This window comes from Vitis vinifera, chromosome 7, assembly GCF_030704535.1.
Source record: "Vitis vinifera cultivar Pinot Noir 40024 chromosome 7, ASM3070453v1".
Lineage (NCBI taxonomy): Eukaryota > Viridiplantae > Streptophyta > Magnoliopsida > Vitales > Vitaceae > Vitis > Vitis vinifera.
The window spans coordinates 29,387,888-29,400,838 of NC_081811.1; the positions used below are offsets into that span (position 1 = coordinate 29,387,888).

Here is a 12,951-nt window from a genome sequence, read left to right on the forward strand (position 1 = left end):
ATTGTTTGGTACACCTTTTAGGAGACTTGCTTGTCTAATTTTTGGTGTTATATGAAGCTTGTGTAAATCTCTATAACACATATTTATGGTGTAACATTCCATATATTGGGAAGCCTAATGTTGAATTAGATGTCTCTCTCATGCATGTCACACTCATTTTCAAGTCGATCTGAAAGCTGTGCCATCTGTACGGTACTCTAAATTAGGCGTCTGTTTTAAAATTTCTATACTTGGTTTATTTATTTTTTTTTTGATTGGAAACGCCACAAAGATATATTAATATAAAAAAGAAGTACAAGAAGAAGGATGAGAAATCCTCCCACCAAAGACAACTAAATTACAGGAAAATACACATAAAACAAACGAACTCTCACTAAGGACCAATCCCTATGGAGTACACACCGCTATCCAATCCAGTTGAATCACATTAAGGGGAATCCCCTTGAATGCCTTGGAACAGAAAGCCCAAAGGGAAGCAAGGAAAACAATAGAGTCCTAAAGGAACTCTGAATTCCTTGCTTTATCCTCGAAAATCCTTGCGTTTCTTTCCCACCACACAACCCGAATTAGAGCTATGCTCGCAGCTTGCCACAAAACTATCCCTCTCTTAGAATTACCGAAGCCTTTAAATTTGATGGACATCATGTCATATATGCTCCTTGGGGGAACCCAATCCATCTTAGCTAACTAAAATAACATGTGCCACAACCCAATCGTCAAGGAACAATGAAGAAAAAGATGATCTGCTGATTCCCCGTGCTTCATGCACAAGATACAAATATCAGGACTAAGGGCTTTGTAGGGTCTTCTCACTTGTAACATATCATTAGTATTCACCTTCTTGTGTGCCACTAACCAGACAAAGGACTTCACTTTGAAAGGAACTTGAGAATTCCACATGAACTTTGAAGGAAAGTTCTGAGGAGATCCAGAAGATTGAGATAATGCTAGAAAAAAGGATTTGATTGAAAAAAGCCCTGAAGAGGATAATGACCATAATCTGGCATCTGGGACCGAAGGAGAGAGATACAAATCATCAAGAGACCGCATGAGGCCTTCTAAGTCCTCAATCTCAGAATCTGACAGGTTACGGCGGAAATTCAGATTCCACAAGAAAGGCCGAGATGGACCGAGAACTGAAGAAATAGAAATGTTTTTATCCACGACTACTCTAAATAGTCTTGGATATTGGGTTCTATACTTGGTTTATGGATAGGGCCTAATGATATGCAGTCTAGCATGGATTAGTGGATTCCATAAAGATTTATTTAAAGCTTTAAATTGTTTGGTACACCTTTTAGGAGACTTGCTTGTCTAATTTTTGGTGTTATATGAAGCTTGTGTAAATCTCTATAACAATATTTATGGTGTAACATTCCATATATTGGGAAGCCTAATGTTGAATTAGATGTCTCTCTCATGCATGTCACACTCATTTTCAAGTCGATCTGAAACTGTGCCATCTGTACGGTACTCTAAATTAGGCGTCTGTTTAAAATTTCTATACTTGGTTTATGGATAGGGCCTAATGATATGCAGTCTAGCATGGATTAGTGGATTCCATAAAGATTTATTGAGGGTTGTAAGAAAAATTTTTTTTGAAGTTATTTTATGCATATGCATGTGTGTGTGTGTGTTTATATGTGTGTATTTGCTTATGTTGGAATTAACTAATGGTCTATTTTTTAAATGTTCCTCCAGAGCAAGAGTGCTCAGATCGGCTGGCAAAGGCATTATCTGCAGAACAGGTATTCATACATGTTGGTTAAAGTATGCATTCAACAAAGTAGTTCTATTTTTGGTCAGATCTAAGTACTTTTATTTTCAAATGTAATCAGCATATGGATATATCTTTAACAGTTTTCGGCATCAAGATAAGCATTTAGTTGGTGCATCTCCTGGCATCTCAATGCTTAACTACTGTGAATTATGACTATGATACTCCTTAAAACCTTCCTCCTTGAGCCACATATTCTCAAACCTGAAAGGAGAAGGGCCTTTGCACCACCCCCCCCCCCTCCATGTAAAAGGACCCCTTAACAAGTGAAGATCTCTTAGTTGAAGCTCGTCTATGATATCTGAAAATCTTCTCATTGCTGCAGTCAGCCTCTGGTTGCCACCAGAACGCTCCTGAGGGAATCTAATAACATTGAAATCACCCCCAATACACTACAGGTCTTTCCATAGTCCCCTTATAGCCCCCAATTCCGCCCAAAAATCCTCTTTTAACACCTCTCTGTGTAAGGCCATACACCCTAATAAAAAATCAAACTAAACCATCATCACAATTCTTAAACCGGAAAGAAATTGAGTAAACCTCAACCTCCATACCCACTAACTCAAGAACTCTACTATTCCAGGACACTACAATCCCCCCAGATGCCCCCTTCCCATTGACCGCACCCCATTCAATGAATCTCCCTGTCCCTAGACTTCTCACCATTCTTAAGGACATATCTTGGATTTTGGTCTTCTGAATGCAAACCAAATCTACCTTATGTGTTTTGATGAAAGACTTCAACACCATTCTTTTGTTATTGTCATTGGCCTCTCTTACATTCTAAGACAAAATTCTTAACTTCACGAGTCCCTTGCAGAAATTGCCCCCCAAACATTAACCCTACCACTCTCTGAGTTTGTGCCCTTATAGCTCACCGACCATTCCAGTTTCTTCAGCTCTCTTTTAGACTGTGAAGATGCAAATGTCACACTCATGCCCATTAAGACCCTTACGAGCCTTTATTTGCTTAAGCATCACCATAATCTCCTCCTCATGGCCTTCAGTTGACATTCCCAAAAATCTACTAACGGTAGCTAACCTATCAAAAAACTCCCTCTTCTCCCATCCCTCAACCTCCTCACCTTCAAACCAGGGTTGTCTCTCCTCACTGTAAGTAATAACTTCCTCTACCATAATCTCCTTACCCTTAAAACCCATGCAATCCACTGAACTTCCATCAACCAATACCATCCGAAGGGATTCCGAGGCCATCCCGACGTTACCCTCAACCTCCACTAATTGGAAGCAGGAAGATGACCCCTCCGCCCTTGATCCCTTTCAATCCCACCCACCAAAGAAGGAATAGAAGAAGAATAGCGCCCCCCCCCCCCCCCCCCCCCCCAAAGGACTTACCTTGGGACTTACCTTGGAATCTATCACCTTCTTTCATCAAAGCTTTATCGATGGGCAAACGACCGACCAACGACGTTGGAAAACCCATACAACTTGAAAATGCCCCCAACTGCCCTTGTCGCACCATCCACCCCCACCAAAAGCCCTATTTCCCCAACTTAAGCAACTTAAGCTTTGATTGCCTATGGCCCAAATTTAAAGAGCCTTCACCCACCAGCCCACCTGCTAACACTAAAGGCTCATTGGGCAAATTTAAAGAACCTTCACCAATCGGCCCACTGGGCGGGGTTTCAGGAAACAACTTGCTCATAGGCACAAAACTCCCTTTAATCAAATCTAAGCCACCACATCCCTTTGTCATCCTTTCTTCCAAGTCAACGATGCCCCCTGCCTCCTCTACAAAACCTTTTTCAGACACCATACCATCTTTCCCACCTAAACAATCAGAGGGAGACACGTCCAAAACTCCCTTTTCCTTCCATAGTCTCCTTTTCCCTACTCCCTCATCAGCACATGAACTACCTTCTCCCCTCTCCCCTGCCACACTCTCTGTGCAATAACACATTGGCTCCACATTGGAGATCCATGGAAGGATTTCCCACCAGAGTTGAACAACATACACTGCTATACCTTCCACCACTTGCAGGGTTCTTGGTTTTTCTCTCCCAATTGATTGCACCAGCACACTAGCCCACTGCAAATGTCGAAAACTAGCGGTGTCTTCATCCACTGCCACAAAGCCTCCACACCCATCACCTATTTTTTTAAACATCTCCCTGCTCCAGAGATGAAGAGGGAGCCCCATCACCCTTACGTATACCTGTTTCGCTTGCTTCTTCCAACAACAGCCCATCTCCGGGCTCACCTCTGCAACATTAACACCGAGTCCTGAAACCTTCAAGCCCCCCTCGAGAGAACTCTCTCAGCATCAGAAACAGTCTCAAACTCAAACAACAAGAGGGCTCTTCCCAACTAGCAAATCTTCACTCCCTCTTGCAAAGGCCAACTGAATTGAATCTAACCCTTTAAAGAGCTTAAACCTGGACAAGAAGATGGTCCTTTTTCCCACCATCCAACCAGACAACGCTTCAACTAATCCTCTCTGTTGAACCTCTTCCGCCCCCACCTACAGCCATATTGCTTCACCAACTCTTCCAATAGACTAGTTAGTAGCCTTGACGTATGAAACAGTTGCCACCTTCTTCAAGACATCCCCACTATCCACGACACTAGGAAATACTGACCCAAGAGTCAACCTTACCAAGCCAGAAAAGCCCACCCCCGAAGAATGAAGCTTCTCAGCAAGCACAGACCACCCCCCGGGTATCCCTCTTCCTTCAGGGAAGCACAAAGTAAATCTCTTCCCCTCCACTGATTTCACCATATGGAAAATGAATCTACCTGCCCTATTAGAACGACACTCCAGCTTGAACTCTTTACCATTTTCCACCCAAGCCTTAGTGCACAACTTCCTTCCATCATCTCTGCAATAGGCTTCCACTCCAGCTAACAAATGCCCAAGGTTGGAATCCCCAAACTTTATCCAAAAAGAGAAGCATTTACTTCTTTCACAGATACTCCTACTAGCTTACCTTCCACCTCCTTGAAGCTAGATAGTGGATTAATCTGCTCTCCTTGTATTTTTTAAACTATGGCTTATATCTGCTGTTGCATAATGTTCATAGAACTATTTTATATGATATAACTTTGTTCTTTATTTGTCAGGGAAAGAATGAAAGTATGCAGGGTCAATTGGAGTCGTCCTCAAGGAGGCAAAAGTTACAAAAGACTAATACCTTAGACAAGACACATATTTTTGCTTCTCTTGTGAGCTCAGATACATTTAATGGCTTACAAAATTCTCCAGGTATGTGTTGCATTTTGTGTTGTAAGAGTGTTTTTCCTTTTGCTTAAAAGTTGGTGGTTACTTCTGCTTTCCCCCCCCCACGTTTTTTTCCGTTTTAATTTGGTAGTAAACTCTGAGCAATTCTTGAGTTCTTCCCCATGATAAAATATTTCCATTGGAGACTAGAGTATGGTTTAATTAGGTTGGGTTTCAAATGGAGTGGAAACTTGCTTGATGTATGGGATATGTGATCAAATTTGATATTCAATGGGATGACTGATGAGAGAGGCTTACCTTTCTGTTACATTAGTTTGAATCAGAGGCCTCTCACATGACTTCACAACACTCAGACCAGCTGAGCTACTACTTGATGGTTTGATCCAAACCGTCCTTCTTAAAGTTGCATTCACAAAAACACTGTCATGTTTATCTTATGTTGATGGATTTGATGTATCCTTTCCATGGAAGCTTATAGGACATTTTTCAAATCTTTTTTGCTAAGATATTATTGATTGAATATTTTGCTTCAACTCCAAAAACCTTATTAAACAATTATCTCACATGACTATATTTTGTGCTTAGGGTGGGGGATCTAAAAACCATTTTTGCCTCTGTTGTCCTCTTGCTCTAGAGTTATTGTAAAGACTTTTCTCAACAGTAGGGATAGCTTAGGTAGCTCTTATATGTGATTTGTTGTGACAGTCATATCTTTGTGAGGTTTTGGTAAGAGCCCCAAAGGCAGGGCCTTGTTGTGTGGGTGGGTTCAGGAGGGCCTCGTTGTGTTGATGGTGGGGGTTGGGGGGAGGACTTTGCTTTATTGGTGGGGTGGGGGAGGGCCTTGTGTCTGTTTGGTTAGAAAATAACATGGGGATCTTTGAGGATAGGAAAAGATACCCTGAAGGCAAGGCCTTGTTGCTCAACTGGGGTTGGAGTAGTCTTGTGGATTGTTTGACTAGAAATGATATTAAGTTCATTAAGGATAGGAAGGAATCAATAACTGAATTGTGGAAGTATATATACTCTCTCATAACTCTTTGGTTGCTAGTTATCGAGGAGTTCTCCAGAATTTTCTTTTTTCTTTAACGTAATTTACAAGATTGGAGTTTGGTCTGCCTCATAGTTTAGGCAAGGGGTGCTCGAAATGGTTGTGTTTTGAAGCGTAATTTCAATGATGTTCCTTGGGCAATTTGGAATAGATATGTATTAATTGGACTCATTCAAAGATAATAGTGTTGGGTTTCTTTGATCTTTAAAGAGATCCCTGATGTGGGCTAGCAGTTGAGGTGGGAATAGTTTCTAACTTGAGGGTCTCAATAAAAGAGTTGAATGCTACTGATTTACTAGTGGAAGAGGATTCAATGGAGTTTCTCTTGGGTAACTAATGGTTATAGAGGGTCTTGAGATATAACCGTTGGATGTGTGGGATTGTGGACCTTGTAGAAGATTGGGTTGCTCTTTCTTATGGGAACCTATATTAGCTAATCAGGAAGTTGCCAGGCTAACCAAGCCAACAGAGGAATCCTTTGTCTTATCATTTTGTTTCATATGCCTTAAGTTTTGGTGCTTTGTTTTCTTAGGGATGGGAAATCAAGGGTTTCTTATTGTGGGGACAATGTTTTTCTCTTTTATATACTAATGCATATTTTCCCTTTTTAAAGGATATCGCATCCTTCCTTTGTATGCACAACATGATATGAAGCAGGTTCTAATTAAAAAGGTTATTGATCTAAACTATTTTTATTTTATATTTCATTTTTGGTTGCATGAGAACTTCACCACAAATGATTGACCAAGGCTTGCTCAAACAACCTCATATTATTCAAACAAACTTGGCTATAGGATAGTGATCGATTGATTTTTCGTCATTTCTTGTATCAAAACAAAATTTATAACCTAATTTAACTATGCTAAGGTAACTCCTACCCGATCGAAAAGGGTTTTTAGCAAAAGTTACCATAATATAGCAGTTTTAGGTGTTGTCCACTAGGATGATGAATGTGTTTAGCAATCAAGAAAGAAAGTGGGGTGAATTGAGATGATAACGATGATGAAAAAATGAGATAGTGAAAAATTATAGATGAAAAGTTGAAAACAATCAAACTTTGAGAAAGAAATTAATAGAAAAAGAAAATCTTGTAGTTAGAATTTTCTAGAAAACAAACAATATGGTAAATAGGAGTTGAGATCTATTTTTCATCAAGTTAGATTGAAAATCTAAATTCTCATATGGACCAATTTTTATTTAGATTTAAGTCTAGATTTAATTTCTCTTCAAATTAGGTGATTTAATCCAAAAGATCAATTTAAATTATATATTCAATTCATCTTAAATCATCTTCCAATGATTCACATAATGCAACTATTCAATCTCATTAAATCTAGATTTAAGAATTTAATGAATCTACCTAGCTTGCATCGTAGTAGTCATTCAAGATAATTTAAAGAGAAAAATCTCTAAAATTCAATTAATCAATCAATTGGATCAAATTACCTTTGCACTTAAAACTTATTTCTCTAATTCACCATAGATCTTGCCTTTAGATCTTCCTTCGTCCAAGAAAAACGAGATTTAGCCACTCATGCTTAGAGATTTGGTCTTACAAGACCTGTTTGGCTACTGAGAAAATGAGGGAAAATGAAAGAAAATAAAGAATTGTGTTGAGAGAAAGAGTTTCTAGAAAATTCCAAAATTCAAAGTGTTAAAAAGGTTGTTTAAATAAGAGTGTCCAAGTCCTATTTATAAGAAGATTACATAATTGGATACTTGGCATCATCTAAGAAGTCTTTCAGAATCTTCTAAATTCAAAGAAACCTAGAAATTTAACATTTTGCATGAAATTTGAACATTTTGCACAATTGCAACACTTTCACATGAGATATTCCCATTTCGCATGGTCATGCGAAATTCTAAGGTGAGTCGTAGTAGCATGTTTGAAACACTTTTTGGACCATTTCGCATGGCTATGCGAAATCAATTCAAACATCCTCCTTAGCCTACAACATAGTTTTTCTCCTCTAGTCCAATTCGTACAGTCATGTGAAATTTTTGCATGATCATGCGAATTTGCAATATATGGTTTTTGAGCTCCTCTATCATTTCTTTCATTTTCTTCTTTTGACTCCAAGTTAGCTACCTCCAATCAGCCCAAATGCTGATCTAAACTAATTGCATTGCTTCTTCTTCATCATCCACATTATTCACCCTCTTCAATTCGATTCACCTCTTTTGTCACTCAATGCATCAAAATCACATCTTGAAATGACTCCAAACCTCACAAAAATCGTTAGTAACTCTTGTAAGGGCAACAACGTATTAATTGGGCATTTTAGGCATAATTACTACTTAAAAGATGTGAAATGCATGACAATTGTTGTCTATAATATGCTCTTTTTGAATTGTAATTAGTTAGTGATTGATAGAAGTATCCATGATAAGGTTGCATTTACAGAATATTAGTGTGTTTATCTCAAACACTGAAGATAGGCCAGGAGGTTTGGATTAAAGCCTATGTTTAAAGGGTATATCTCAGTAATTTTGTTGCCTATTCACTAATGCGAAGTTAAATCCTAGTGCCTACCTTTTAAAATTTAATCTAGCTCGAAGATGGATCCTATTAGCTCCCTGATTATAACCATAGTCAAATGCAACCATATTTTTGTGTAGTTTTTCAAGGAATTGTTACATTGTGGTGAACTTTTATTCTTTATGGGTCAATATGATCTTATTTTTGTTTAAATCAAAATGTTTCTTGTTCATCTAAAACATCTTTTGCCTATTTTTTAGGAGGAAGTTTAAGTTATGCTTAACAATATTATTGCTTGTGTTTTTCTGTTATTAGTTCCCGAATGCTGTTAGTTCCTTTGCATACATGGCTTTGGGGCTTTAAGTTGTTTGGTACCTGTGTTAGTAGTTGACATTTTTATGGAAAATTTGAGAAGAAAATCTCATTCATTCTTGAATACAATACACATCCGATTATTTACAAAAGGATAAGCCATAAGAGTGTTATAGAAAATTGAAACTACCTTAAATCAAATCCCTAAAAATTAGTAGACTAAATCTCTGTAAATCAAGGATTAAATCCCTATGAATCAGGGATTACATTATGTGGAAGTATGAAATCAGAAGGTCATAGTTGTATAGTAGTGTAATTGGGAAGTGAATTAGGATAATACTGTAATCAAAGGGATTTTGTGTAATTAGGTTAAAAAGGTTACTAATTTTGGTGTTAGGAATATGTGTATATATATATGACTCTTTATACTGATTATAAGAGAATTATAAAAAGGAATTCCATACCCTTTTATTCCTTCAAATATCTCTTTTACATGGTATTAGAGCTTTAGGCTAGTAAATTTGGGAAAAGGAAAAAAAAAAAAAATTTTTTTTTCAGCCTTCATTGTTGATCTTAGAGTTTCCTCTTGTCTAAGTTGAGCCATCACAACAAATCAGATTATGAATGCAACACCGAAGCCGTCATTGTCGTCACGTTGTAGTCATCATGCCTGCACCACTGACATCCTTGCAAACTCATCACGAAACATAGATCGCACCCTTAACTTCGCACCAGTGACCTTAGCAACAACTGTCATCGTCACATTATAGATCAGAGATTGCATCATTGCTCTTTGCCTTGCAGTCGCTCCTCACAAAATGTCTCAACTTCATGCCATAGTCATCTCCACCTTGCATTACCATCATGTCATCTTCACCCTCGTAACGGTCACTACAGGTACAAATCACGAAGTCATTGTAAAGCAGCCGAAGATCGATGTCGTTCTACATTGCTGATACAATTGGAGATTGGGACCTTTACTTGCTGTCCAGAAGAGTTATAACACGACTCAAACCTGTTATTTAAACCATTAGCTTCCTTTTTATATCTCTAAAAGAAAAAGTTTTAAAAAGTTTGTTTTTATTTCTAAAAAAGAAAAAAAAATGTCTGAGATATCAGAAACTATCGTTGTCATTGCTCAATCTGAAGGAGTGATCATTAGTCACAACATAGGAGAGTTGCAGAATATTCAAGCAGCATACAGGTTTAATGGGAAAAATTATTTAAAATGGTTGTTGCTTGTTCATACCTTTCTGAAAGGAAAAGGGAAATTAAGTCATCTCTTAGGAATGGGACCAAGGAGAGGAGACTCTCGATTTGATGCTTGGGATGAGCAAGACTCACTGATTATGGCATGGTTGTGGAATTCAATGACGCCTGAAATTAGTGACACATATGTTCTTGACATCTAGGATGCAGTTCACTAAACATACTCAAAGGCACTAGATGTAGCACAAGTGTACGAAATTAAAGTCAAGATCGGAGCAATGAAATAGGGAAACAAAACAATCATGGAGTATTACAATATGTTGAAAAACCTATGACAAGAACTTGATCACTATCGATGCATTGAGACAAAATGTCCTAAGGATGTAGCAATCTTGAAAAATTATGTTAAAAAAGATCGAGTCTATGATTTCTTAGTTGGTCTCAATGCTGAGTTTGATCAAGTTCGAGTTCAAATACTTAGCAAAAAGCTTTCAACTTTGAATGAGACTATCTCTATTATCCGAGCGGATGAAAGAAGGAGAAGTGTCATGCTTGAACCTCAGAATATGGAAGGCTTGACTATGGTTGCTAACAAAGGTAGTGATCAGAAGGCTAACACCACTAATAACAAACGGAGTGATTGGTTAAGGGCTTCAAACCGTGATAATAGGGATAAGTTATGGTGCACTTACTGTCAGAAGCCTCGATATACATGGGAAAAATGTTGGAAACTTAATGGTAAGCCAACCACATCTAGTAAAGAGTGGGGTTACAATGGAGGGAAATAGAGGGATAATGGGCAAACAAGCTTGTCTTTTGTTCAGCCAGTTGAAGAAAAATCCTAGGAATAAGGTGGATTCAATCAAGAGGAGATTGAAAAATTAAGAGCTTTGTTGGAAACTCTTGTGAAACCTTCAAGTACCTGCTTATTGGCGCATTCAAGTAAGTTTCTTATTGGATTAAGAGTCTTGGATGAAACCTTTTTCAATTCATGGGCTATAGATTTAGTTGCCACATATCACATGACCCATTCATCACACGAATTTAAAAACTATTATTCAAGTAGTAGGAAAATAACCATAACACATGGATCATTAACCACTATCGCAAGTGTATGAGATGTTCAAATTAGGCCTATACTCACACTTAGAAATGTGCTCAATGTTTCAAAGTTGTCCAACAATCTTATTTCTATACAAAAGCTTACACAAGATTTGGGTTCCCTTGTGACCTTTTTCCCTACTTATGGTGTATTTTAGGACTAGGGCTTGGGGAAGATGATTGGACTTGCTAAGGAATGAAACGGGCTGTACTACCTTGAGACACCAAGCGAGTCATCCATATCTTTTCTTTTTGAGCATCACCTTTTAAATAACAAAAAAAATTTAGCTTCATCATTGTAAGCTTGGACATTCGTCATTTAGAACTCTTAAGATCTTGTTTCCTTCTCTATTTAGTAAATTAGATGTTGAGAGCTTCCATTATGATGTATGTGAACTTGCCAAACACAAATGTTCAACCTTCCCCATCAATAATAAAGAAGTTTAGAACCTTTTCCTCTAATTCATAGTGATATTTAGGGCCCTTCCTTTGTCCTTAATATATTTGGGGTGCATTGATTTGTGTCTTTCATCGATGATTATGTTAGGGTCTTTTGGATTTTCTTACTTAAACACAAATCTGATGTGAGTTTTGTTCTTCCAAAGTTTCATAACATGATAAAAAAAATCAGTTTGGTGTCACTATCAAGAGGTTTCAGTCCAATACTGTTAGAGATTATTTCAATCAAGTCCTAACTTTATACTTTCAACATGAGGGAATAATTCATGGGTCATTATGTGTTAACACTCCTCAACAAAATGGAGTTGCTGAGAGAAAAAATGGCCGCCTCCTAGATACAACACAAGCTTTTTTGTTCCGAAAACATGTGCCTAAATCTTATTAGGGAGAAGTTGTCCTCATCGTCACATATCTCATAAATTGATTACCTTCCAGAGTCTTAGGTTTCAATCCTCATCGCCACATATCTCATAAATCGATTACCTTCTAGAGTCCTAGGTTTCAAAAGTCCTATGAAAATACTCTCATCATTCTATCCTAATGTGAGAACTACAAACCATCTCATTCCTAAGATATTTGATCGTGTATCCTTGGTGCATGTTCACAGTCCAGGGGAAAATTGGACCTAAGAGCAATCAAGTGTATTTTTGTGGGATATTCCTCAACTCAAAATGGCTATAATTGTTACCATCCATCATCCAAAATTTTTTGTCTCAGTGGATGTTACGTTCAATGAAAGTGAGTCTTATTTTCCTGCTCCTTATCTTCAGGGGAAGAATTCTATTGAGAAAGACAAGGATCGGGATTCCTATTTCATTGATCCCTTTCTCATTGACCTTCCTAAAGTCTCTAGTCCAATATTTGTACCCATTGAGCTTGTCTCTGAACCTGAGTCACCATCCATTGAGCCTGCTCCTAAGAATCGAATGATTGACAAAGTGTACTCAAGGAAGAAAGTTGTAGTCCCTAGACTTAGACAAGTCCAAGAATCTAAACTAGCTTATGGAAATGAAGTAAAAAATTTTCATCCTCCTTTACAAATCGAGACATTACAAATTAAGTTTGAGTTAGAACTTCTTATTGCCATCAAGAATTGAACCAGGGAATGCACTAAACGTCCTTTGTATCCACTTTCCCATGTTTTGTCATTTAAAAAGGTGTCTCAATCCTATAAGAGTTTTCTTGCAAGTTTGAACAATATTCATATTTCTACCACTTTATCTGAGGCTTTATCTGATGAAAATTGGAAACAAGCCATGAATGTAGAAATGGAGGCCTTGGAGAAGAATAAGACTTGGGAGTTAGTATATTTGCCTGCAGGAAATAGACTAGTGGGATGTAAGTGAGTTTATACTCTTTAAGTATAA

At 37.8% G+C, this 12,951-nt stretch overlaps 1 protein-coding gene across 2 annotated transcripts in view; it reads left to right on the forward strand.

Moving 5' to 3' along the window:
• The window catches only part of LOC104879936 (uncharacterized), a 43,276-nt gene that overhangs the window by 22,260 nt on the left and 8,065 nt on the right, over positions 1-12,951 (forward strand). For both annotated transcript variants that reach the window (XM_010654628.3, XM_019221350.2), the window contains 2 exons: positions 1,702-1,748; positions 4,859-5,000. In XM_010654628.3, the coding sequence (XP_010652930.1) occupies positions 1,702-1,748; positions 4,859-5,000 (189 nt within the window). The remainder of the gene's footprint in view (positions 1-1,701; positions 1,749-4,858; positions 5,001-12,951) is intronic.